The 27878-nt window shown below is 49.2% G+C and overlaps 1 protein-coding gene across 4 annotated transcripts in view; it reads left to right on the top strand.

The window, feature by feature from the left end:
• The window catches only part of USP43 (ubiquitin specific peptidase 43), a 62655-nt gene that overhangs the window by 21265 nt on the left and 13512 nt on the right, over nucleotides 1-27878 (top strand). The window contains exons 4-14 of one of the 4 annotated variants that reach the window (XM_078437752.2): nucleotides 3397-3489; nucleotides 4533-4668; nucleotides 7583-7718; nucleotides 9023-9158; nucleotides 11036-11147; nucleotides 14264-14370; nucleotides 18133-18210; nucleotides 19961-20087; nucleotides 20191-20539; nucleotides 23128-23286; nucleotides 25352-25516. In XM_078437752.2, coding sequence (XP_078293878.1) covers nucleotides 3397-3489; nucleotides 4533-4668; nucleotides 7583-7718; nucleotides 9023-9158; nucleotides 11036-11147; nucleotides 14264-14370; nucleotides 18133-18210; nucleotides 19961-20087; nucleotides 20191-20539; nucleotides 23128-23286; nucleotides 25352-25516 — 1598 coding nt within the window. The remainder of the gene's footprint in view (nucleotides 1-3396; nucleotides 3490-4532; nucleotides 4669-7582; nucleotides 7719-9022; nucleotides 9159-11035; nucleotides 11148-14263; nucleotides 14371-18132; nucleotides 18211-19960; nucleotides 20088-20190; nucleotides 20540-23127; nucleotides 23287-25351; nucleotides 25517-27878) is intronic. The other 3 variants (XM_078437754.2, XM_078437753.2, XM_078437755.2) reach the window with 3 other exon arrangements.

Consider the following 27878-nt stretch of genomic DNA (forward strand, 5'->3'; position numbering starts at 1 on the left):
GAAGGCTTTCTCACAGCCGATCTCCGAGAGGTGACATCTTACCTGTGTGTCCTCAGAGTCACCATTGCTGGTGGAGACATCAGGTCCTCTGTCCTGGGAGCAGGTGGCGCAGGGCGGGCGTGAGGGGTAGGGTGTGTCTGCGGCCTCAGGGAGAGGTCGGAGTAGGGCATCATCAAGGGCCCGGGCTCACTTCTGGACATTTATACTTGGCGGAAAGCCAAGGGCAGTTCTGTTGGCTTTTGCGTCGGAAGCATTTGATGGAATTTAAGACACAAAATAGATGAATATATGGGAAGGGGCTGGGGGGGGGTGGTGCGGGTAGCGGGGAGAGGGAAACAAACCACAAGAGACTCTTAAAGATAGAGAACAAACAGGGTTGGGGGGGGGGGGGCTAGATGGGGGATGGGCATTAAGGAGGCCATTTGTGAGGATGAGCACTGGGACTTATATGTAAGTGATGAAACCCTGGGTTCTAGCCCTGAGGGAGCCGTGAAGGGCAGCAGGGTGGTTTTCTGCCCCCTGCCCCACTCCCTACCCCGTGAGAGCTTGGGGGACAATAGGACAGGCTGCAAATGGCCGGCAGGGATGGTGAAGACATGGTGAGGTTAGAAGGTCTCCTGAGGTCACGTGTCGGGGTGGCTGAAGCCTGGAAACGTCCAGAGTCTTCTCTCTCCCTGATCTGTGGGTCCCATTCACTCTGTTGTCATTACTCATCTTTGAAAAACAGGTGTATTTCACATCCCTTCCGCAGTCTATTCTGAAGACCATACGTTTTGCTTCGCTTAGCTTTTGTAGACTTAACACAGTGGATAACTCAAAGAAAAATATTCTTTTTCATTTGTTTGCTTAAGTGCAAAAACAGGGATTTGGAAATTTCCCAGTGACAAAAATACATCCTCTGGGCTTACGTTAAATCTAGGTACATGATGGGTAAAGGTGAGAGAAGGATCCGGAGAAACAGGGTGGCAGAGGGGACCCCACAGACGCCAGGTCCCCCTTCTCTCTGGAGCTCGAAGTCTGGTATACACCGTTTTTTACCAGGACGTTAGCATGGTTTTCCCAAAGGGAAATTTCCCAGAGTTATTGGACGTTAAAGTCTCAGGTCTGTTTTCAGAAGTCATGGATGGCTGTTAACTTGCACCCAGGAGAGCTGACCTGCTCTGGCCAGCTCACTCAGGGTCACCTGCGCCCGCACCCTGAAATCCTCAGGCTTTCTTGCTTGTCCCTGGTTTTTCCCACTTGGTCTGCTCCCAGGGAAACCACTCAAGCTGGGCTGGTGCTCTGCGCAGAGACTCTGGAAACCAGTCCATGATCCCAGCCCCCGATTCCTTGCTGACCGGTATAAGAGCACGGCCGTCAGCTGGGTGGTGTTCCTTGTTCCCAAGGGAGAAGGCAGTGTAGATTTCAGGACAAGGCACGCAGCATCCAGAAATCCCTTACATCTTGGAAGAATACATCACAAGCTTAAGGAAATAAAACTGGAGTACCCGTGGGGAATATAAGAGTTGCACTTGATTTTCAGGGACCACATGCTTAAGTGAGGGAGTGTTTAGTTTGAAAAAGCTTAAAGAATATAAGCATACTGTGTGTATAACTTCTCTGAAACAATTTTTTTTTATTGTCTTCATTTTTGAGGGACAGAGACAGAGCGTGAGTGGGGGAGGGGTAGAGAGAGAGAGAGATACAGAATCCACGAAGCAGGCTCCAGGCTCTGAGCTGTGAGCACGGAGCTCGACATGGGGCTCGAACTCACAAACCGCGAGATCATGACCTGAGCCGAAGTCGGACACTGAGCCACTCAGGCGCCCCATAACTTCTCTGAAACAATTGATGTCCCTCATTCGTTTATACTAAAGACAGCAGGAATGGTGATGAACTTGGACCCTGGAACCTGAGCTTTGCTCTGCCTCTTAAGAGCTGTGTGTCCTTGGGACTGTTGCTTAACTTCTCTGTGCTTAGTCTTCTCATCTGCAAAATGGGAATAATACTGGTGGCTATGGGTAGTGAGTGAGTTATTATACTCACAGTGGTTGGAACAATGCCCAATTCATAGTAAACGCTGTTACAATATTAGCTATTTAGCTATTAGGCGCTTTTTTCTGAACTCTGTTTCCTCACTGGTACAATCAGGAGGGTGAACTCCCTCAGTGGTTCCGCGTTCTGGCTGAACACTAGTGTCCCCGGGAGAGCTGTTGACATCCTGATGCCTGAGCCTCTCTCCCTGCCTCCCTTGAAACAAAATCTATGGGAAAAGGGCCGAGACATTTGCGTTTTTAGGAAAGCCTCCTCTGTGATTCTGGGACACAGTGAGGCTGAGAACCAGGGGAGGAGATGGTCCTGAGATGCCTTCCAGGTTGCGAGCCATCATGCCATTTCTCTCTCGAGGGGTGTTCGCTTCCCTTCCCGTTGTCAGTGCGCTGACATGTGCAATTAAACTTTTTTTCCTTCTTTGAAAAATTGAGGTGAAAGTTCCATAACATAAAATCAACAATTTAAAAGTGTGCAGTTTGGGAACATCTGGGTGGCTCAGTCAGTTAAGCATCCGACTTCGGCTCGGGTCATGATCTCAAGGTCCGTGGGTTCGAGGCCCCGCGTGGGGCTCTGTGCTGACAGCTCGGAGCCTGGAACCTGCTTCCGATTCTGTGTCTCCCTCTGTCTCTGCCCCTCCCCTGCTTGCGCTCTTTCTCTCTTAAAAATAAATAAACATTAAAAAAATTAAAAATGAAAGGGTACAGTTTCACCGCATGGACGTTCACAGTCCTGTGTAACCACCACCTCTGTCTAGCTCCTCACCATTTTCATCACCAGAAAGAAAACTGGATACCCCGTTAAGCCTTCCTCCCCGCCCCTGGCATCCTCCAATCTGCTTTCTGTCTCTGTGGCTTTACCTATTCTGGATTTATCCATTTAGCCACTGATGGGCATTTGGGTTGTTTCTACCTCTTGGCTATTGTGAATAATGCTGCTGTGAACATTTGTGCACAAGTATTTGTATGAGCACCTGTCTTTCTTTCTTTCTTTCTTTCTTTCTTTCTTTCTTTCTTTCTTTCAACATTTTATTTTTTGAGGGATGCAGAGAGACAGAGCATGAGCAGGGGAGGGGCAGAGAGAGAGAGGGAGACACAGAATCCGAAGCAGGCTCCGGGCTCTGAACTATCAGCACAGAGTCCGATGTGGGACTCAAACTCACGAACCATGGGATCACGGCCTGAACTGAAGTCGGACACTTAACCGACTGAGCCACCCAGGTGCCCCTGAGTACCTCTTTTCAACTCTTTTGGGGAACGTACCTATGAGGGTAATTGCTGGATCGTACGATAATTCTTTATTTCACTTCTTGAGGATCTTCTCGACTGCACGTGATTGACCTTGAAACTCTGTTTTTGGCCCTCACAGATCTTCCTTGACCTGTCCCCACTGCCTGAAACAGAGCAACACCTTCGATCCTTTCCTGTGTGTGTCACTACCCATCCCCTTGCGCCAGACGAGGTACGTGAACTTGAATCCCGTCCTCAGGCCCTCCTGGGTACCTTCTGCCTTGCACCTACAGTTCTCTCTGTCTGGCTTCTCAGCCAGCGTCTCTCTAGAAACCAGCCTTGCAAAGCTGGTGATGGTCAGTTGTTGAATGTTGACACCGTGAGAGGCTACCGCGTCCCTTCTTTGGCCGCAGAAGGGACTATCCACAGCGCTTCTGTCTGTTGGCACCGTAGCCAGGCTTTCGTCTCTGGCCTGCTGGGAAGCTGGCACGGGCCTGTCACTACCTCCCGGCAGACCAGGGGCCAACCTAAAAAAAAAAAAAAAAAAAAATTTGTCACCACCTGCTTCTCCCTGCTTTGCTTCCAAATCCTTTTTGCTCTTTGTGAAGGTGTATAGGAAGACGGTTTCTTTCAGGAGCAGAGAAAAAGGGAAGGGGGTGTCGAAGGAGAGGAGAAAAACAGAAGAGAGGAGGGTGGGGTTCAGTAAGAGGCATGGTGGGCTGGGCTTTTATAAGTAAGAGGCACGTAGTGTAGGAGTTCTAGAAGGCCGGGTCTTGGCATGTGACCGCTAAGACACCTGGCCAATGTCGGCCTCGTGGCCGTTTGGTGAGCACTGCATTGGCACTGAGACGGCTCTCTCCCTCGTTTTCTCCGAAAATACCATCTCTCATGTCCTCCGCTGCTGACCTCCATCTCTAAGGTGCAGCTGAAGATACAGAGCTCCACACAGCCTCTCCTGGCCACTTGTTTCAAAGTTTGCTTTTGCTGAAGGCGATGTATTTAACAAACGGAACCTTGAGATCGCAGATCTGTACTGTGATTGTCAATCAGATGCCAGATGCCTTTTATTTTTAACTAGCTTTAGAAAACTATGCGGGGAGCGGAGACCCTCGGGGATTTGGCTCTCCGCCGCCACCTGGTGACAGTATACCTAAAGTACAGTTGGCTTGACCCTGAAGCAGAGATTAGCCTAAGTGTTGGACTTTGACCCAGTGTCAGTGGTGTTGCCAGTTCACGTCCATCCTGTAAGGATGTGGACACCTTCGTGTTTTCCAGATTCTTGAGCGTCACGTTGGTCTTCCCCTCGAAGAGCCAGCGGTTCCTGCGGGTTGGCCTGGCCGTGCCAATCCTCAGCACAGTGGCATCCCTGAGGAAGATGGTCGCAGAGGAAGGCGGCGTCCCTGCGGATGAGGTGTGACGGAATTGCACGGGGGGCCCGGTCACCGAATGACTGGAATGCTAACTGGGCCCGCTGACCAGGGCTGTTTAGGCTAATTTCTGGTTCCCAGGTGACTCCCTGGTGACTCGTGAGTTTCTGTTTGATTGGTGACAGTCCCTGGTGTCTGTCTGGGATGACCGAGCCTTGACCTCTCCCTGCGTTTACTCAGAATTGCCAGAAAAGGATGAGCAAAATCGTCATAATTGCGACCCTAGCCATTGCGACGCCAGCAACCCCTCCGTGGTGTTTCCCAAGTGCTGGGCGCCATTTTATGAACTTCATTCGTAGCCGCTTTCATTTTCACCACCTTGCGAAGTCAGTACCACAGTTCTCCTCCTCCTACCGGTGAGCCGAGAGGGGGCCCTGAGAGGTTAAGTGACCCGCCCGAGGTCACACAGCTGGTAAGCAGCTGACCCAGGATTTGCACGCAGGTGGTTTGACTTCACGTTCCGAGCTGTGTACTTCCGCTCCTGAGAATAGGAACCAGGACACTGAAGGGGCAATAAGTGACAAACAAGCAGCTACTGAGGATGTGTGAGAGAGGAGGTTTAGGGGAGACTGGGAGGGCTGTGCACTGCCTTTTTTTTTTTTAAAGGGGTCTTGGTAAGGAGGTCGGATTTACTGTGACTTTGAGGGCAGAACTCGCAACAGGGACCCCAGTGAGAGGGCAGGGTGGAGGTGACGGTGGTCAACAGCCATGTGGCATAATGGGAAGGGTTTGGAATAGGGTCCTTCCTAGGATTCAGTCAATCTCTACTTTTCTGACCTTGGACAAAGTAAGCAACCGGTCCTCTGGGTCTTTAACTGTAAAATGCAAATTTTACATCCCCCCCCCCCCCCGACGACCTCGCAGCATTTTTTTTTTTTTCAAATTAAAAAAAAAAAAAAGTGTTGGGGCACCTGGGTGGCTCAGTCGGTTGAGCATCCGACTTCGGCTCAGGTCACGATCTCGCGGTCCGTGAGCTCGAGCCCCGCGTTGGGCTCTGTGCTGACAGCTAGGAGCCTGTTTCAGATTCTGTGTCTCCCTCTCTCTCTGCCTCTTCCCCCGCTCATGCTCTGTCTCTCTCTCTCTCCCTGTCAAAAATAAATAAACAAAAAAAAATTTTTAATGTTTAGCCTTTCTGTTTAGGAATAACATGCTGTAAAGGATGTGCACCTTGAGGGTGTGGTTTGTTGAGTTCTGTGCACATCCATCCATGTAACCTCCAAGATTACTCACTCTGTGGGCTCCTTCCTGCCCCCACCCAATCAGTGCCTCTGATCTTATCAGCGTTTTTACCGGGGTATCACGTGGGGGAAAAGCGTGTATCTTGCTTGGTGAAGTCAAAGTGCTCTTTGGGGATATATTGAGAGAGAAAGAGAAAATAGGACAGGGGGTGACAGTCTTGGGAGAAGAACCACAGGGGGAAAAAATACCCAAAGGGGGATGTCTGTGAGGTGGAGTTTACACAATTCAAAGAGTAAAATAATTGTCAGAAATTTGAGAAGTGTGGTGCTTAGGGAGGTAGGAATCACTTGGGATTCCTAAGTGCACAGGCAAGCATTTTGATTGGAACTTCAACTCTGCTTTATTTTAACTGGCGGGTTTATTCCCCTTACATTATCTATGATCATGGATATACTTGGATTTATTTGTATTCTCTTTTTATGCTTTCTGTTTATTCTGCTTTCTCTTTGTTTCCCTCTCCTTTACTGCTTCTTTTCTATTGAGCAATTTTTATTCCAGCTCTTCTGCTTTGGAACATATATATGCTATTTCTATGCTTCTTTAGTGGTTGTCCTTAAAACGCCAACATGCATAACTAGCAAAGTCTTATGTTAATCTTCCCAAACAGCACAAGGATCTTGGCGTGCTTCAATCTCCCTTCTGCCGTTTTATTACTGTGGATATTATTGTCCAGTATTTTTTTCAATGTTTATTTATTTATTTTGAGAGAGAAAGAGAACATAAGTGCATGAGCGGGGGAGGGCCAGAGAGAGAGGGAGAGAGAATCCCAAGCAGTCTCTGCACTCAGCATGGAGCCCAATGTGGGGCTTGATCCCCTGACCTGAGATCATCAAGAGTCCTGATATCAAGAGTCCAGTGCTCAACTGACTGAGCCACCCAGGCGCCCCCAATTGTCCGGTATTTTAATCTCTCCTCCCCTTTCTCCAGGTGTAGTAATGGTACTAGTTATTATTGTGGATTTATGTAGTCAGCACATGTTTACATTTACTAACGTCTACCCTTTTCTTTGGGTCATCATTTCTTCTTAAAACTCAAGTTTTTTTTCTGGATTCTGTTTGTTTGTTTGTTTGTTTTAACCCTGAAATGCATCTCTTACAAGAGAATTTTGTAGCTAGTGTGCCTTGAATGGGTTAGATGTGTTGAGATGTTGATTCCTTCAGCCCTCGAGGTGACAGGACCCTCAAGGTAGTCACCCCTTTTCTTTGCTACAAGACCAACTTCTGCTTATCCCGGTGTTCCATCAAAGTAAACTCCACATTTACCATGATGTGAAAAAAGTTGGCAAAACTATTTAGAAGTTATTTCACTGGAGATCTGTTAACAGTAAACACTCTTAACGTTTCATCTGAAGAGAGCTTTATTGTATTGTCATTGCCTGCATGATAGTTTAACTGGGTATAAAATTTAAAAACAAATCCCCCCCCTCTCCAATTTTCTTCCCCCATCTCTTCCCTCAGCAGTTTGAGGGAAGAGATTGTTGCCATTGGGGTATCTGTGGCCAATCTAATTGTTATACCTATTCTGTTTTATTATGAAAAATAAGTAATGTTTTTCACCTAAAAGGGTAAAAGAGATGTTTGAGACCATCAGTGGCTTTTAGATTTCTTGCTTAAGTTTCCTTTGAGAAATCAAGAGGGAAAATTATCTTCCTTATTCCAGGTGATCTTGGTTGAACTGTGTCCCAGTGGATTCCAGCGGTCTTTCTTTGATGAAGAGGACCTGAATACCATTGCAGAGGGAGATAATGTATATGCCTTCCACGCCCCTCCACCACCTGGCCAGGAGATGCTCTCAGGTACGATGTTGCTTTGCGTAACCGTATTTGGATATTATGAGTTATACATTTGAGAGTGTACTCCTTGCATGCTAAGGCATAGGACGTTTACTTTTTGAATTTGGACCTGTCAGGCTTATTTTCTCTGATATTTGCTGTACAGATGGTTGATTATCAAGAATTATCTAATCACTCAGGGGTTCTCAAAACCTTGATGAGTATCAGAGTCACATGGAAAGCTTGTTGAGGCAGAGGTGTGAGTCCTATACACACAGTTTCTGGTTGAGTAGGTCTGGGGTAGGACCCGAGAACTTGCATGTCTGACGGGTTCCCAGGGGTGCTGCTCCTGCTGGTCTTGGGACCACCCTTTGAGAATCACTATTCAGAATAGGTGCCAGGGTGATCTTTGTCTTTAGGACTCTTGTAGTTCAAGGCCTGTGTTTGCTTGAAGTAAAATGGTTACAGATTGGAGCAGTAGATGGCCAGAAAGGTTATTAAATGACGTTTGTTAACAACCCCACTTCCTGATGCTTGCTTTTCCTGAACTTTGCACTGGCCTAGAAGGTCAGTATCCGACAGTCTTCCGTGGCAGTTCATTATACATTCTGGCCCAATTAGCTAGTCAAGAAGGCCTGTATTTGGAGGAGCCTGGGCCAGCGTTGCCCTATAGCCCAAGTGAATCCTGTGCCCTTGGTCATAACCTCAGCCAGCCTAGGTGGCAGGCCATGGGAACCAGGTGTCTGGTTTCTCTGAGTCAACAGGGAACCCCTGTGCCTGGAATCTGGAACAGGGCATTGACCGGCCCTGATTATGTTATAGTTCAATGAAAAGGCCTTCATGTCAGGTTCAGTCAAAGGTAACACACCTGTGCTATGAAAGTCAAATTTTCAGACCGGAGTGGAAATTGAAGATTGTCTAACTCTTCCACATCCTCAAGGGTGAAAATTCTTACCTTCTATGTGTTCTTCTTTTGTTGGCTGAGAAAGCCAGAGCCAACTCATGGCTCTCTGATCAAGACATAAAAGCAGCCCGAATCATTTTGGGGTATTTTTCAGATTGGTTTTGGGAAGTGTTCACTAAAATCCCTGCCCACGTTTTAATATTACGGGCTGAACACAATGGCAAATTCACTACCACATATATGACCTTTGTATACCAGGTATCAGATGGCACAGGGGTCACATATCTTAATATTTCTTTCCTTAAAGTGCTCTGGAGTCTCCCAGGGGTGGTTGATAGATGCTCAAAAGAGAAGAGGGGCAGGAGAAGCCGGGGCTGTGCCCCAGCGAATTCTTTAAGAATGCACCGTAATTCTCTCTCTTTAGCTCACCCACCTGGTCTTTCCATCTCCCCGCGCTTGGCAGCCCACGGGGGTCAACGGTTACCCCCGCCTGTCCAGAGTGAGAACAAGGTGCTGATCCTCCTCTGTAACTTGGCGGGGTCCGGACAGCAGGCCAGCAGGTATGTTTCATTCCATCTTCTTTTTATGTGATGCCTGGGATGTATAGGCATGGACTTGGAATTCTGTCTAGAGTAATTTGAATTTAATAAAATCAAACATCCATTCTCAAGGTTAATCAACTGGGAGTAAAGTACTTTCTTATCATGAGGATCATCAGTAACCGCCTTAAGCAGATGGCGAACGAGGGGCTCCTGGTGGCTCAGTCAGTTAGGCGTCCAACTTCAGGTCATGGTCTCGTACTTCGTGGATTTGAGCCCCGCGTCGGGCTCCATGCTGACAGCTCAGAGCCTGGAGCCTGCTTCCAATTCTGTGTCTCCCTCTCTCTCTGCCTCTCCCCTTCCCATGATCTTTCTGTCTCTCAAAAATACAAAAAACATTAAAAAAAAAAAAACAGAACAAAGTTTTAATTACTAAAAATTACGATATAGGTTGTGCTTGGGTGGTGGCTCAGTCGGTTGAGTGTCTGACTTCGGCTCAGGTCGTGATCTTGCAGTTCGTGAGTCCAAGGCCCGTGTCGGGCTCTGTGCTGACAGCTCAGAGCCTGGATCCTGCTTCCGATTCTGTGTCTCCCTCTCTCTCTGCCCCTCCCCCACTCATGCTCTGTCTCTGAGAAATGAATTAACCTTAAAAAAAATTTAAAGAAAAAAAGAAAGAAAAAAAGAAAAGACAATAGCGGGGTGCCTGGGTGGCTCAGTTGGTTAAGTGTCTGACTTCGGTTCAGGTCATGATCTCGCAGTTCATGAGTTCAAGTCCCACATGGGGCTCTGTGGTGACAGCTCGGAGCCTGGAGCCTGCTTCAGATTCTGTGTCTCCCTCTCTGCCCCCTCCCTGCTCATGCTCTGTCTCTCTCTGCTTCTCAAAAAATGAATAAATGTTTAAAAGAAATTTTTTTAATTATGATATAGGCTATAAGTAAAAAAAAAAAAAATTTCTTGAAGCCAAAAAATTGTAGTATAGACAGAAGAATATACATTGAAATCATTGTAACAGAATAGGCCAAAGTGTAATTAAGTATTATATGATAAAGATGGTATATTTCATATTATTAATGAATGAATTATTCAATATGTAAGGGGGGGCAAATTTATTTCTTTTTATTTGATATAATCAATTTTTTTACTCCCACCATAGATTTGCATGTATATGTTCTAGATTAATTGAAGAACTAATTGTAGAAAAGGAATCCATAAAATAACTTGAAAGTCATGTCGGGAAATATGTATATCTTTGGGTGGGGGACTATTTTAACACCTAAGGCAGGAGGCTATAAAGAAAACGGCTAACATTTTAGATGCATTTAACATTTTAAGCACAAACAAGAGGAAAATATTTACATCAGATGACAGGTGAAGGGCTCATAATCCATCGTGTAAAACCTAGCTCTGAAATTAGCGAGGGAAATACTCTTAGTAAAACGAGGCACAGAGATTAATGTTAGCTCACGGAAGAAACACAAGCACAGATGAAAATAGTCTGCTTTGTTAGTAGCAGAAGAAGTTCTAATTGCAATAGAAAGATGCTGTTCACCTTTCAGGTTGGCAAAGGACTTTTAAAACCTGACAATACTCATCCTGGGCCAGTGTCAAGGGAATGGGGCCCATGGTGTGGTGTGGATGGTGTGGCTTTTGTGGAGAGCAGCTTGGGTATGAATAGCTTTGGTCTTGCATATCCGCTTCTGGAATGTTATCCCAAAGAAACAATCAGTCACGTGCGTCCATCCGCAGCGACGGTTCTCGGACGGGCAGTTTTGTATTATGCTGGGTGCTTAACTCTTACCCAGTGGAGCGGTGGTCTTGAGCAGAGCAAACGTTCATCATTGTCGAGTATTGTTGGTTTTTCCTTTGCTGAGATAACCCGATGACCTTGGATTTTTCAGGTTTGGGCCACCTTTCCTGATACGGGAAGACAGAGCCATTTCCTGGGTCCAGCTCCAACAATGCATTCTCAGTAAGGTCCGCTATCTCATGAAGAGTGAGGCCCCCCTGCAGGTCAGTGTGTGTGCATGTGTTGTGGTGGCTAGAGACGGGGGTAGGCATCTAGGAGTAGCTCGGGACAGACCAGAATTTGCTGTTAATGAGAGCGTTCAGGGGCGCCTAGGTGGCTCAGTCGGTTGAGCATCCGACTTCGGCTCAGGTCACTATCTCACAGTTCATGGGTTCGAGCCCTGCATCAGGCTCTGTGCTGACAGCTCGGAGCCCGGAGCCTGCTTTGGATTCTGTGTCTCCCTCTCTCTCTCTGACCCTCCTCTGCTCATGCTCTGTCTCTCTCTGTCTCTCTCACAAAAATAAACATTAAAAAAATTTTTTTTTAAATAACAAACTCAAAGGCAAAACCCCTTTTGGCCCTGCTCATTCATTTATTCTCAGATTGGTAGTTTCCAAATAAAAACGATATGTGCTGAAACCATTCCTTTTAGCCCCTAGAGTATCAGACAATATTCCGATGGCTGCTTGCAACAGACAATGTCAAAATTTTGAGGGACAGGTCGGGAGCCTCAGAATGTCAATTCCCTCTGACTGTTCTGTATGTCAGGACTTCATAATCCGTGCTCCTTCCTGCTCAGGGAAGACTGTACATTTAATTCAGGATTTACGTGAAATAACACTTTGTCCAAGACCTTCTCTGCATCCATACCCGCCTTTATCTCTTAAAGGATTTTTTTGTTTTTGTTTTTGTTTTTTTTTGCTCTACAGACTGCCCAGCAGATCTGCCGTGGTGCCCAAATTAGAGATTCTAACTTCTCTCTAAGTAGGTCAGAATCTCTTGTAATATTTTTGCAAGTGTGAGACCACGTTTATGTGACGGGTGAACTCTGCTGTCTTCCTTCTCCACCTGGTCATACCCGCACTTTGCTTCCGCACCTCTCCGGCCAGTTAGTTTTCAGAAGCCCCTGGGGCAATCAGTGGGGTCAGCAAAATGCTAATAGAGGCAGCCTCGCACTATGGATGCTTTTTTACAGACTCATTGGTACATGTGTGGATGGGCCCGATTTTCTGTAGGAATGATGTGTTCTGAATGGTTGTGAGGCTCCTAAGGAGAGCCCATCCGTTTGACCACGTTTCAGCACCATATTAAATGCTGGCTCGGGATGGTGATCATTTGAAAAGAACACATTGAGAATTCTTAACCTTGAGCCAAAGAGATTAAAAGTAGTGAAGGTTCGGGGCGCCTGGGTGGCTCGGTCGGTTGAGCGTCCGACTCTTGATTGAGGCTCAGGTCGTGATCTCACGGTTTGTTGGTTCGAACCCTGCATCAGGCTCCGAGGTGACAGTGCAGAGCCTGCTTGGGTGTCTCTCTCCCTGTCTCTCCCCCCCTCTCTCTCCCTGCCCCTCCCATGTGCTCTCTCTGTCAAAAAATAGATAAAATAAACTTTAAAAAGAAAACTAAAAAAAAAAGGAAATAATGAGGGTTCTGAAATGAATTTCCCTAGCTACGAATGAAGGACAGGAGAATGTCTTACAGAAATAACCGATCTGGTGGACAGAATGAATTTGTCGGGAGGGAAATTTCTTTGTTTTTCTAGTTACAGCTGAGGTCATCTGTGACCATTTTAAGAACTGTATTTGCTTTACTTGGATACTCCATAGATTTTGTTTTTAATTTGTTTTTAATGTTTATTTTTGAGAGAGAGAGACAGACCATGAGTAGGGAGGGGCAGAGAGAGAGAGAGAGGGAGGGAGACACAGAATCCAAAGCAGGCTCCAGGCTCCAAGCTGTCAGCACAGAGCCCGATGAGGGGCTCGAACATACAAACTGCGAGATCATGACCTGAACCAAAGTCAGGTGCTCAACAGACTGAGCCACTCAGGTACCACCACCCACCCCCGTTGATTATTTTTAGTGGTAAAATATACAGAACATTTTAACCATTCATGAACGTACATTCGTTATATTCATGATGTTGTAAGACCATCACCATTATCCTTACCCCAAATTTTCATCATCCCTACAAAAACTCTGTGCCCATGTAATGACTCCCCAAGCCCCCAGCCCTTCGCCCCTGGCAACTTCCACCCTGCTTTCTGTCCCTATGAATTTGCCTACTCTGCCTATCTCATAAAGCAGAATCATGCAGTATTTGTCCTTCTATGTCTGGCTTAGAGCCTTTCCAAGGTCCACACATGCTGCAACAGATGTCAAGATTTCCTTCCTTTTTAAGGCTGAGTAATATTCCATTGCGTGTATAGACTATAGGGTGTTTATGCACTCATCTGTTGATGGACGCTTGGGTTGTTTTCACCTTTTGACTTTTGTGAATAATGTTGTGTTTTGTGAATGTTTAAGACTGCCTTCAATTTCAGAAATGTTAGAATATGGAAAAAAACACCCACGCACCTTAGAATAAAAACAGATGTAGTGTTTCCCTATGTGGCTTGTTTTGAAGTGTGTAAATACTCACTAAGCATTTCCTATGTACAATGGATGCTAACTGGGGCACCTGGGTGTCTCCGTCGGTTGGGCGTCCGACTTTAGCACAGGTCCTGATCTCACCGTCCGTGAGTTCGAGCCCCGCGTCGGGCTCTGTGCTGACAGCTCGGAGCCTGGAGCCTGCTTGGGATTCTGTGTCCCTCCCCTGCTCACACTCTGTCACTCTCTCTCAAAAATGAATAAACGTTAAAAACTAATAAATAAAACACTGTTCATGGTTTTGGAAGATTTAATGTATTACATGGTGTTAGATCACCACGTTAAAAGGTACAGTGTGTATCTTCTGGAAAAAACAAAGACCTTTGTATCTCTAGGTTTTGAATACTAATTTTTTTTTAATGTTTATTTATTTTGAGAGAGAGAGTGTGTGTGCTTGTGAGTCCGGGACGGGCGGACACAGAGGGAGGGAGAGAATCCCAAGCAGACTCCACACTCAGCGCAGAGCCTGACATGGGGCTTGATCCCACGGCCGTGAGATCATGACCTGAGCTGAAATCAAGAGTCGGATGCTTAACCGGCTGAGCCACCCAGGCACCCCTTGAATACTAATTTTTAAGGGAATACTCAACATAGACTATAAACAAAAAGGGTTACGGTCTTTGAGTAATTTATTTGCACCTGAGAGTCTCAGCGAAATCAACGTGACGATGAGCCGGTGGCTGTGTTTTTGTCTCAGCAGAACCCGGGGTCTCTGTTCTCCATCCGGGTGGTGGGGCTTTCTCTGGCCTGCAGCTACTTATCCCCCCAGGACAGCCATCCCCTCAGTCACTGGGCAGTTGACAGGTAAGAGGACTGTTCCAGATTTGGTGAGAGAATGAGTGCAATTGTATTTGACTGGACTTCTTTGAGGTTCTGGGTTAGTAAATTGGTTGTAATCTTAGCTGCTCTTGATAACTTGCCTTCCAGTCCCGGCCACTCGTGTTAGGCCCTTAGACACATTCTGTGTCTTCAACCCATAGGTCTCGAGAAGGGCTGTGATGGCCACTTTGAAGATGAGGGGTCACCGAGGTTCCCAGGGATTAGTTGACTCGCTCCTATGTGTGGAGCTAATGGCCGAGCCTGAATTGGAACCCATTTCCGCCTGAGCGAGAAACCCAAATGCTTTCAGTTAGGTCATGCTTCTGAATTGAGCCTGGATGTCCCTCTGGGGTAGAGGAGAATTCTGCTCGAACCAAAGAACACTCTGGCTGCGACTGAGGCATAAAGCCGGTGTGCCCACCCCCACGGCCGTGCCAGGCAGCACCCACGGGCACCGTGATACCGGAGAGGCGGTTTCACTCTACGACTTTTCTAACGCGTTTGCTCCTTTTCCCACAGACACAATGTGGTCCATCCCATCTTTAACTTCCTGGCTCGGTCCGCAAAAGCTGAACGAATCTATAACGTAGACGTGATATTGTGGTTTCCATTAAGAAATAGTATTGGGTCTCGCGACACAGAGCGCAGAAGACCCTTGGAATGCTTTTGGTGGTAACGGCCCCTTTCAACCACACCTGAGTTTATATGATTGAGGTGTCTTCTGGAAAGAACCTAAGGATGGGGCCTGGTTGCCAGGACAGCCAGTCATGTGATTAAAGGTTGGAACTACCAGTCCCATCCCCAGACCTCCGGGGAGCCAAGAGGGGCTGGAGATGGAATTCAGTCCCCAAGAGCCGATGATTAATCAATCATAGACCTGAGCAGAAATCAAGAGTCGGACACTTAACTGAGCCATCCAGGTGCCCCATGTAATATTTTTTTAAAACACGAAAGGCCTAGGGGCGCCTGGGGTGGCTCATTCGGTTAAGCATTTGACTCTGACCCAGGTTATGATCTCGCGGTTCGTGGGTTCGAGCCCCCACATTGGGCTCCGTGCTGATAGCTCAGAGCCTGGAGCCTGTTTCAGATGCTGTGTCTCCCTCTCTCTCTGCCCCCCACTCACGCTCTGTCAAAAATAAACGTTAAAAAAAATAAGTAAATAAAGGCCTGGGGTGCCTGGATGGCTCAGTCGGTTAAGCGTCCGACTTCGGCTCAGGTCATGATCTCCCGGTCTGTGATTTTGAGTCCCGCGTTGGGCTCTGGGCTGATAGCTTGGAGCCTGGAGTCTGTTTCAGAATCTCTCTCTCTCTCTCTCTCTCTCTCTCTCTCTGTCCCACCCCGCTCATGCTCTGTGTCTCTCTCTCTCTGAAAAATGAATAAACCTTAAAAAAAAAATTAAAGGGGTGCCTGGGTGGCTCAGCCAGTTGAGCATCCAGCTTTGGCTCAGGTCATGATCTCCTGGTCTGTGGGTTCGAGCCCCACGTTGGGCTCTATGCTGACAGCTCAGAGCCTGGAGTCTGTTTCAGATTGTGTCTCCCTCTCTCTCTGCTCCTCCCCCACTCACGCTCTGTCTCTCTCTCAGAAATAAACTTTAAAAAAAATTTTTTTTAAAAATTAAAAAATTAAAGGCCTATTTGCCTCTCCCCCATTAGAGACCCGTATCTCCAGCCTAAATTTATCCCTGAGATACAGCCCCCCCCCCCCCCCCCCATCGTGTCCTGCTTAACCGTCTCTCAGATGTGCCATCCAAACGTTTGCTGCTCGGAACTCTTCCTGCTCAAGCCTTTCCTCCTCCTGCTCCTGTGTCAAAATGGTGGCCATGTGTCTACTGAGGGACCCAAGCTGGAAACCTGAGAGCCATTCTTGAGTCCCCTTCCTCATTTTCCCTCACCCTCAGCCCGTCCTCAAGCCTTCTTGTTCTGAACCCTGGCAGCTACTCAGCTCTGCTCCCTGTGTCCACGTTCACCGCCAACCCCTGGGTTTGGGCCCATGGAGCCTCTTGGCTCGATGCCCCGGGAGCCTCCAGACCAGGGGCCCTTCCCTCCCTGTCTGTCTGAAACCCTCCGATGGCCCACGGGCATACGGTCCACGCTTCCGGTGGCAGAGCTCGCCACCCGCCCCTATCTCCCTGTGTGGCCTGCCCCTCACCGGGCTGAGGTCATTCCAGCGCAAGCCCTGCCCTCTGCTCCCGCCCAGCCCTCTGCCTGCAGGGCCGTTCTCCCCACCACTCTCCACTCGCCTGGCTGTCTCCTGCTCATCCTATGCAGGGAATCTCTGGGCACTCGCAGCCATCGCTTATGCGCGTCTCTCCCGTTAGACGCTGAGCTCCGTCAGAGAGGGTAGAGGGTAGGGATCGTGTCCGTGTGATGCTTGGAATCTCACCCTCCCTCCATAAACCCCGAGTGCTGCCCTCTTTCCTTTGAGTCAAGGCCGGGATCAGGAGGGGAGATCGTGCTGTCTCCTGAACGATGTTTCCACGCGAGGGGCAAACTCCACGTTGCTAGGCCCATACCTCTCCCTTTTTCGCGCCCCCAGGGGTTTTGTAGGACAGAATTAGGGCCTGAAGCTACCAGCTCTTTCTGCTCTCCCAATGTAGACGCCAACCGAAAAGTAGACTGAGGGTTGAGGCAGAGGGAGCTCAGTACGTTGGGCTTATCTGTGAGGCTGAGTCGAGGATGTGGCTCAGATGAGAGCATATCCTGTCGACTGTTTCCCCAGAATGGAATGTCATTGTCTCCCGTCAGCAGGGCTCGCTGAACTGGGAGGGCTCGCCCCAGACACACCTCGTTCCGTGCTCCCCCCACCCCCTCTTGCTCAGCACACTGTTAACGCAATTCCAGCCCAGACCTGGCAGTGCTCACCTACAGGATTTTGTACCTTCTGTGAGCTCAAAGCCTGTTTTAGAATCTTCCTGGTGACAGTTAGGGACGCATGTGACACCCCCACTTTTTTCTCGTGATACATTATTTACTTATTTTTTACTATTTACTTATTTTGAGAGAGAGAGAGAGACAGAATACGAGTGGAGGAGGGGTAGACGGAGAGGGAGACACAGAACCCGAAGCAGGCTCCGGGCTCCGAGCCGTCAGCACAGAGCCCGATACGGGGCTCGAACTCACGAACCATGAGATCGTGAGCTGAGCCGAAGTCGGACGCTTAACCGACGGAGCCCCCCAGGCGCCCCTCTCGTGATACATTCTAAACGCTCGGGTACAGACAGACGTTGTCGTCACTCGTCTGTGTCTTGTGGATTTCGGGACAAAGCTTCGCCCTCTCCGCTCGCTCCTTGACTCGTCTGACACGGGCTGAGCCCAAGCAGCTGGGAAGAGCTTACGGGGTGGTTTACCCTGAGCGTTTCTGCATCTTTGAGGCTGTGGACGCGGACGAGAGGTGCCTGTTCCACATTGCGGTAGAAGCAAAGTTAGAGGCCCGTAGGAGACGTTGTTGGAATTGGGGCGTCACATAGGACACCCAGGTGGCACTGCCCTCTAGACACCGAGAAGATGGCTGAGGCTTCAGTGGGAGAGTGGATCTGTGTCCTTGCTCACAAGGGAGCCAGTGGAGAACGGTCAGGGGTGGTGGGTTCCGGAGGAAGTCTTCAGCAGACCCAACTCCCCAGATTCCCAGCCTCGGTTACCCTCAGTTTTGCTGCTTCTGTTTGGAACAGCGGGTCCTGCCTGGGGTTGGAGGCAGAGGTGTGGGAAGGAGGCCCCGTGCTTTCTGATGGGCTCCCCGTTCTCTCCTCAGGGCTCTGCACCCCAGGAGGCCAGGAGGCCCCCCGCACGTCAAACTGGCCGTGGAGTGGGATAGTGATGCCAAGGGGCGGTGAGTTCAACAGCACTGGGCCCCAGCGGGGGGAGAGAAAGGCCTGCCTGTACACATAAGTCTGCCTGTGCCCGGTTCCCCCCAATGTGACTGAAGGCAGTGCACACGCCTCCTTAATGCCACGTGATCTAGGCCTCTGAGAAACGCTAATGAGAATTGTGTGCATTAAAAAAAAATTTTTTTTTAATGTTTATTTATTTTTGAGACAGAGAGAGAGAGAGAGAGAGAGATTGAGAGCACAAGCAGGGGAGGGGCAGAGGGAGAGGGAGACACAGAATCCGAAACAGGCTCCAGGCTCTGAGTTATCAGCACAGAGCCCGACGCAGGGCTCCAACTCACGAACTGTGAGATCGTGACCTGAGCCGTAGCTGGGTGCTTAACTGACTGAGCCACCCAGGTGCCCCCTAAGTTTCTGTTTTTTTGAGCATGCCCTGTGTTGGTCAAGTGAACCTTGTGGTCCAAGAGGACTATTCCAGGTGTATCCTATAAGTCTGCATGCCAGTTAGCAGGAAGGAGAAGGGAGAGGACCAAGAGATGCTCCCTTTTCTTAAAGGGCACTTACCAGAAGGTTCATACATCACTTTTTTATTGAGGAAAGAGAGGAAAACAAAAATTGTGGGGCAACCAGGAGCTTCTAGGACATGTGTTTTTGTTTGTTTTTTAGAAATTTTTTTATTTTTTATTTTAGTTTTTAATTTTTTTAATGTTTATTTACTTTTGAGAGAGAGAGAGAGAGAGACAGAGACAGAGTGTGAGTGGGGGAGGGGCAGAGAGAGAGGGAGACACAGAATCCGAAGCAGGCTCTGGGCTCTGAGCTGTCAGCACAGAGCCCGACGCGGGTCTCGAACTCACAAACCGCGAGATCGTGACCTGAGCCGAGGTCGGACGCTCAACCGACTGAGCCCCCCAGGCGCCCCTATCTTTTCTTTTTAAAAACAATTTTTTTAATGTTTATTTATTTTTTATTTTTAAGTGAGAGACACAAGAGTGTGAGTGGGGGAGGGGCAGAGAGAGAGAGAGAGAGAGAGAGAGAGAGAGAGAGAATCTGAAGAAGGCTCCAGGCTCTGAACTGTCAGCCCAGAGCCCGACACGGGGCTCAAACTCACAAATGTTGAGATCGTGACCTGAGCCGAAGTCGGACGCTCAACCGACTGAGCCCCCCAGGCGCCCCAACAATTGCGTGCATTTAAACAGTGACAGTAAGAGTGATGATCACTGTGGTGGGTGGCGTTCCGAGTGGTACCAGTGCCGGCCATTGCTCTGGCCGCTTCACGTGGATGCGGTTTATTTCATCATTCTCGCCCCCTGCGAGGTCGGTGCCACCACCGTCCAGTTTCCGGATGCGGCGACGGAGGCCCAGAGAGGGTGACCAGTCGCTCGGTGTCCACACAGCTCGTGCCCATGGCAGAGCCGGCATTGGAACCCAGGGTGTCCGGTTCAAGCCCGTGCTCTTCGGTCACGAACCTTGGCCGTTCCTGTAATACCGAGTGCGCGTGGCCTACGTTGCGAAAGGGACACCGTTCAGTCCGGCGGGTTTTATTCGCCTCCTCCGAGGGGCCAGGCCCTGCGCTGGAGGGGGAGACAGACAAGCAGCCCAGCGCTGGGTCCCTCCTGGAGCTGGTACGGGAGACACCGGGAATTCCCGTCAAAGAGAGTGAGCGCCAGCTGGGGCGGCTTGGCCTCACCCGGTGGGTGCCGTGAGTAGCGACAGGTGAGAAGCCCCAATGCCGTCGGCTTCCTCTCCCGGCAGCCTGTTCGGGAGCCCCCAGGAGGAGCGGGTCCAGGACGCGGAGAGCGTGTGGCGGCAGCAGGAGGCGCACCAGCAACCCAGCTGCACCCTGGACGAGTGCTTTCAGTTCTACACCAAGGAGGAGCAGGTGTCTCCCGGAGGGAGGGTGCACGCCCGGGGCTGGGGAGGGGGCGGGTGGCCGCGGTGCGGCGGAGCGGGGCGCCTCACGGTCCCGGTGGTTTCCTTTCCAGCTGGCTCAGGACGATGCGTGGAAGTGTCCACACTGCAAGGCCCTCCAGCAGGGCACGGTGAAGCTGAGTCTCTGGACCCTGCCTGACATCCTCATCATCCACCTGAAAAGGTTCTGTCAGGTGGGCGAGAGGAGAAACAAGCTGTCCACGCTGGTGAAGTTTCCGCTCTCCGGCCTCAACATGGCCCCCCACGTGGCCCAGAGAAACGCGGGCCCCAAGCCCGCGACAGGCCCCCGGCCTTCCTGGGAGCAGCCGGCCTGCCTGCCCGCCAGCTGCCCGTGGGACTTCCTGTACGACTTGTATGCCGTCTGCAACCACCACGGCGGTCTGCAAGGTGGGCATTACACAGGTGAGCCTCGCCTCCCGGTTCGTGGCGGTCGTGGTCACGTGTCCGTGACTGCGGCCCGAGCTCCAGGATGCCCCGGGAAGAGGTGCCCCCGCGAGGCCGAGCTTACTCCGGCACTGGGCATACGCAGACCCCTCGGCCGCCGCACATCAGGCACCTGCCAGAGAGCAGGGGACCAGGTCCAAGCCGTAACGTTGGGTTGGGATGGTGGTTGGAACATCAGCTTAGCTGCACCCTGAGCGTTTGGCCCCAGCAAATATAGGAGGGTCACCGTTGGAACCCGAGAGAGGCGCGTTAATCCTCATCTGTGGTTCTACGCACGGTGTCTTACTTATCAGGTCTGGTGTTTTTTATTTCTGGGGCGTACGTTTAACTGCCCTCCCTCAGAGGAGCTTGAGAGGGGTGGACAGCAGCAAAGACAGAGACAGACGGCTGGGTGACTAGTTCACGATCAGGCACCATGGCCTGTGCTATTCGAGAACAACAGACTGTGTCACGGGAGAAGATGCTTTACGATGTTTCATTTTCGTTCTTGGGAGGTGCCCTGTTTCTAAGGTTCCAAGGCACCTTCGATTTGGAAAGCACCGGGCTGGGTGGAAAATCTGGGACCATCACTCATTCTTTCTTAAGTCAAATTTCAGACACAGACAGTGAACAGGCATTCAGTGCCTGGCATTACGAAAGGGTTTGATTGATTGTTTCTGTGATAGAGGTAAGGCCCCTCTGAGGATAGCGCCTGCTCTCCAAGAGCTAAAGGAACGAGCTGTGTGAATAATGGGCTAATGGGAGGAAGACCATTATGGGCTACTAGCATGTGCAAAGGCCCTGAGGCAGAGTTTGGTGTGTTTAAGAACTGATGAAAGCCCATCATGGCTGAAGTGTAGCGACCCAGGGGTAAGTAACACAAATGAGGCCGGAGAGGTGGGCACTACATGTAGGCCGTGGACGAGAGTTTGCATTTTTTCCAAAGCGTAACGGGAAGCCATTACAAGGTTTTAGGCAAAAGAATAATAAAGACATAATCTAGTTCGCAAATTGAGGGTGTAGCTCTGCTCTGTGGAAAACAGGTAGAGTAGAAGTTGGGAGTTCCGGTTAGGAATTTCTGGGGCTCAAATCAGAGATGGTGTTGGCCGGGACTCGGGGGACTCAGGAGGTGACAGTTGGGGTATTCGAGATGCGTTTTGGAAGTCGAATCACAAGATTGGCTTTTGGACTGGGCGTGGGGTGGAAGGGAAGGGGAGGGCAAAGATGAGCCCCTAGGTGCCTGGTTTGGGTTGGTGCAGGGCTCAGCTAATGATGGCCTACCGGCCAAATCCAGTCCAGTACCTGATTTTGTATAGCCTGCGAGTTAAAATATGATTTTTACATTTCAAAAAGTGGTAAAGTATATATATGTGTATATATATATATGTGTGTGTGTGTATATATATTATATATGTGTGTGTATATATATATATATATATATATATATATATGCACACAGAGACTGGCCATATGTGATCTGTAAAGCCTAAGCTATACATATATGTAATATATATATATAATATATATATTATATATATGTGTATATATATTATATATATATGTATATATAAAAATATATATAAAATATGATTTTTACATTTCAAAAAGTGGTAAAATATATGTGTATATATATGTGTGTATGTGTATATATTATATGTGTGTGTATATGTATATATATATATATATATGCACACAGAGACTGGCCATATGTGATCTGTAAAGCCTAAGCTATATATATATATTCTATATATATATATATATAATATATATATATATGTGTGTGTGTGTTATATATATGTATGTATAAAAATATATATAAAATATTATTTTTACATTTCAAAAAGTGGTAAAAAATATATATGTGTATATATGTATACATGTGTGTATATATATATATATATATATATACATGTATATATATGTGTGTGTTATATATATATTATATATGCATGTGTATATACATATATACTGGCCATATGTGATCTGTAAAGCCTAAGCTATTTGCTGTGTGGCTCATTACAGAAAAGTGGGCGGACCCTGTATTCTTGGGTGATGGTACCTTTCACTGAGACGTGGAGGGAAAGGAAAAGAATGTTTTGTCACAATTGTTTCAAAGGTGGTAAGAATCTTACTTATGGACATTTTCCTAAATGTTTTGCTTTAGTTCTTAGGCAGGAAAGAAACATACCATAATCCCAAAAGCATTGTTTTCAGTGGCCTGCTGAATCAGAGATGTGCATCTCGAAACTTCTCAAGGAGCAGGGCGAATGGGAACATTATCGTCTGGCTAAATAATTCGGGGCTCCCTGTTACCGGAGCTTTTGCCCGAGCAGGGGTTCTAATGTAAGGATTCAGACTCAAAGTAACGGCACGCTTTTTATCGGTCAGCAGCTGGGTGTGTAACTGATTGACCTTTCTGATTCCACAAAACTCACTTCTGGCCCGAAACGGACCGATCTTTCTCACTCTGTTACAAACACATCCGTTTTTCAGCTGTGCTGGCGAGAGACGCCTTTCTGTTTTGAAGGGGCTGCGATAACTGGCACGGGGGTTTTGGACTTTTGCAGCCTACTGCCGGAACTCTCTGGACGGACAGTGGTACAGTTTTGATGACAGCACAGTGGAACCACTCCCGGAAGATGAGGTCAGCACGCGAGGGGCTTACATCCTGTTTTATCAGAAACGGAACAGCATCCCCCCCTGGTCAGCCAGCGGTTCCATGAGAGGTACGTGCTGTCCCCCCGCAAGGAGAGGGGCACTGGGGAGGTTCCCTGTCACACATCAAGGACCAGGAGAGGTAGGCACGGGCCTGGAAGGGGGAGATCTGACTGCTGCTTGGAGACGTGGGTTCCCATTGGTAGGGATGTGCAATGCACACGGTAAAACCCAAGAAGGGGAAAAGAATACGAATAATAACTTCGCAGCAGGTGACTCTTGGTGGTTTTGGGATTTCAGGTTTCCAGGCTCCCTCGTATCGAGCCAGCCTTTATAATTAAGCTTGTGCGACATATTCCTGTGTCCGTCCTATTAGAAAGGGCGGGGCGGTTATTAGGGACTCCGGGTCTCAGCGGGAAAGGTAGCTGCTTAACCCCCTCCAGAGACACATCTAGTAAACAACCTCAGACTTGGAAGTCTGCAGGAAATTTTTAAAAAGGATCAAAGTTGACCTTTTTATGTGATTTGTTTCACTCTGCAATCCTATCCTTATCTTTGGGATGGGAGAGCTTTTTTTGTTTGTTCGTTTTAATTGCCTCTATGTTCTTCCTAATAATGATTGGAAGGCAGGCAAATTAAACCAAAATGCCCCAGGAGGTCTAAATCAACCCTAATGCGAAGCCTGCCTTTCTCTTTTTTTAAAATTTTTTTTAACATTTATTTATTTTTGAGACAGAGAGAGACAGAGCATGAACGGGGGAGGGTCAGAGAGAGGGAGACACAGAATCCGAAATAGGATCCAGGCTCTGAGCTGTCCGCACAGAGCCCGACGCGGGGCTCAAACTCACGGACCGTGAGATCATGACCTGATCTCGACCGAAGTCGGCCACTTAACTGACTGAGCCCCCCCAGGCGCCTTGCCTGCCTTTCTCTTAAAGAAGATAGAACGAGTGGAAAACCTAGCCTGTTGAGAAAACTAGAGATGATGGCAAGTAATGTCAGGAAAAACTTTTTTTTTAAGTTTTTATTTTTATTTTTATTTTTATTTTATTTTTTTATTTTATTTTTTGGGAAATGAAGGGCGGAGAGAGAGAGAGAGAGAGTCCCTAGCAGGCTCTGCACTGTCAATGCAGAGCCAGATGCTCTGTGAGATCATGACCTGAGCTGAAACCAAGAGTTGGCCGCCCCACGGACTGAGCCCCCCAGGCACCCCAGGAAAAGCATTTCAGAACTCATCAACACGCTGACCTTTCTGTGCCCAAATGCCTTTCCTTAAATTTTCAGCTTGGTCACGTGGCTAATCCATAGCGGGTTTCTCCTCTGGTCATGACTTTGGCTTGTGTGATTCTGCTTGGGTTGTACCATCCCGGGGCTCGGGGGGGTGGGAGCCTGGCTTCCAGAAGCTCCTTTGGGGACCCCCGATGGGGTGGGGCTGGGTCCAGCCTTCCCTCTGGCTTCCAGAAGCTCCTTTGGGGACCCCCGACGGGGTGGGGCTGGGTCCAGGCTTCCCTCTGGCTTCCAGAAGCTCCTTTGGGGACCCCCGACGGGGTGGGGCTGGGTCCAGCCTTCCCTCTGGCTTCCAGAAGCTCCTTTGGGGACCCCTGACGGGGTGGGGCTGGGTCCAGCCTTCCCTCTGGCTTCCAGAAGCTCCTTTGGGGACCCCTGATGGGGTGGGGCTGGGTCCAGCCTTCCCTCTGGCTTCCAGAAGCTCCTTTGGGGACCCCTGACGGGGTGGGGCTGGGTCCAGGCTTCCCTCTGGCTTCCAGAAGCTCCTTTGGGGACCCCTGACGGGGTGGGGCTGGGTCCAGCCTTCCCTCTGGCTTCCAGAAGCTCCTTTGGGGACCCCCGACGGGGTGGGGCTGGGTCCAGCCTTCCCTCTGGCTTCCAGAAGCTCCTTTGGGGACCCCCGACGGGGTGGGGCTGGGTCCAGGCTTCCCTCTGGCTTCCAGAAGCTCCTTTGGGGACCCCCGACGGGGTGGGGCTGGGTCCAGGCTTCCCTCTGGCTTCCAGAAGCTCCTTTGGGGACCCCCGACGGGGTGGGGCTGGGTCCAGCCTTCCCTCTGGCTTCCAGAAGCTCCTTTGGGGACCCCCGACGGGGTGGGGCTGGGTCCAGCCTTCCCTCTCTGCGTCCCGCAGGTTCCACCAGCTCCTCCTTCTCCGATCACTGGCTCCTTCGACTCGGGAGCAGTAACAGCAGTGCGAGGGGGAGCCTGCTGTCCTGGAGCTCCAGCCCCGGCCCCTCCCGGCCCCCGGCGTCTGACCCTCCCGTCTTCACCAACGGCCTCTCCGATCAGGAAAAGGGTATGTCCTATCGTGTCGGTAAGATTGGCCGATTCTATTTTCACTTGCCTTAACGGCCTCTGCTCCTCGGCTTTGAGTATGAAGCGTCCGTCAGGGGCACCTGGGGGGCTCAGTCGGTTGAGCACCCAACTTCGGCTCAGGTCATGATCTCACGGTTCGTGAGTTCGAGCCCCACGTCGGGCTCTGTGCCGACAGCTCGGAGCCTGGAGCCTGCTTCGAATTCTGTGTCTCCCTCTCTCTCTGCCCCTCTCCCACTCATGCTCTGTCTCTCTCTCTCAAAAAATAAGCATTAAACAATTTGAAAAAAATTGCCCGTCATTAGGAGAGACATCCATGTCTCCTATGGGGTCTTCTGTGACCAGCCGTCTCCCTCCGCCTCCCCTGCCCGCTGCCCTCCAGCCGCAGGTACGTTCTTTCTCTGCTCCCTGGAGCGTGCCGTCTAATGGGGAAGATAACATGTAAACCAGTAGATGTGTGTAATGACCTGGTATAAAGCAGGGACAAGGGGAAGTAGATCATCAGAGGAATCTAGGCTGGGGGTGGGAGAGAAAGGACGCAAGGGCCCTGTTAGAACGGGGCGGGTGGGGAAGGTCCTTCTGCAGTGACAGCTTTGGAGCAGACACCTGAGACACAGAGAGAGGGAGTGGTGGAGAAGGTTGGGCATGTGCTCTGGGCAGGGGAGCTCTGAGGTGGAGGTGAGTGTGGGATGCGTGTGAGAGGCAGAGGGACGGGAGCAGTGGCCAGAGAAGACAGCTAGAGATCGACAGGCCGGGGCTCAGCGTACCTTTGGCTCGTGGTACAAAGTTGGCTTTTGGCCCCCAGGGCAGTGAGTAGCTATTGGGGAATTCTGAGCTGGGATTTATATTTTCACCAAGTCTGCTCTGGGACTCTGTCACAAGGGGGCGGGACAAGGGTGGGAGGCCAGGTTGGAGTGCTGACTGTGGTCATCTGAGCCAGAGAGAGGCCCAGCTGATGGCAGCTCGTGTTTATATTTTCTTCTGGGACATAGAGCACGTTGGCATCCAGACGATCCAGTTAGGATTCAGATGATCCTCTCCCTAGAGGAAGAAAATAATGGTGGTGCAAGAAAGGCAGGGGATAACCACAGAAACAGTCCGTCCGGAAAATCTCTGAGCACGCGTGTGCATGCCTGTGCGCCCCTTTGCTCAGAAAGCACCAGCACGTACCAATTACTTACTGTTTCCGTGTGTCCTCTTAGCTCCTGAATTAGCTTTTAAAATAAGATTTTTCAGTGGCGCCCGGGTGGCTCAGTCGGTTAAGCATCCAGCTCTTGATTTCGGCTCAGGTCATAATTTCACGGTTCGTGAGATCGAGCCCCACATCGGGCTCTGCAATGACAGTGTGGAGCCTGCTTGGGATTCTCTCTCTCTCTACCCCTCCCCTGCTCATTTTCTCTCTCTCTCTCTCTCTCTCTCTCAAATAAAAAAATAAGATCTTTTTAACGTAGATATGATATATATATATATATATATATATATATACAGAGAAGTGTGTTAATCACAAATGCACATCTAATGAATTATCCTAAAATGTACACACCCATATAACCGTCACCCAGATTGCAAAATAGAACGTTGCAGGCCCTCCCTACCCCCTTGTATCTCTCTCAGTCATTACTGTTTCCCTCCTTTCCAGAAGGGGGGACTATTATTCTGACTTCTGATGCCATAGATCAGTCTTGCCTGTGTCGGAACTTTATGTAAACGGAGTCGTACAGTACATATATTTTCCTGTTCGGTTTCCTTTGCTCAGCACCATATCTGTTTAAATTAATGTATGTTGTGTGTGACTTTATTCCATTGGTAAAAAAAAGCAGCCCTGGAAATAACTCAGCCACCTAAAGTTCTCTGCACAGACGTCTAAGTTCCCATGAGAGACAGAGGCAGATAGACAGAGACATTGTTGTCTGTTGACTGTTGATGATGGTCAGTAAACACCAAAAGCAGGGATTTGGGAAAGAAAGCACAGTGGGTGGGGTGGGAAGAACCACTTGCTTTTTCCTGTGGGCTCATGGATGGGCTGAAATCGATCTCAGAGGCCGATCTGGAAAAGTTTGGCTTGATCATCAGGGGAAGCACCTTGAGTTACAAATTTACAGATTCTTTTTTTTTTTTTTTAACGTTTATTCATTTTTTTGAGATATGGAGAGAGAGCGAGTGGGGGAGGAGCAGAGAGGGAGGGAGAGACACACACAGAACCCAAAGCAAGCTCCAGGCTCTGAGCTGTCAGTGCAGTGCCTGACGTGGGGCTCGATTTACAGATTCTTTTTTTTTTTTTTTTAATTTTTTTTTTTAAACATTTATTTATTTTTGAGACAGAGAGAGACAGAGCATGACCGGGG

Source organism: Panthera onca, chromosome E1, assembly GCF_046562875.1.
Source record: "Panthera onca isolate mPanOnc1 chromosome E1, mPanOnc1 haplotype 2, whole genome shotgun sequence".
Taxonomy (NCBI): domain Eukaryota; kingdom Metazoa; phylum Chordata; class Mammalia; order Carnivora; family Felidae; genus Panthera; species Panthera onca.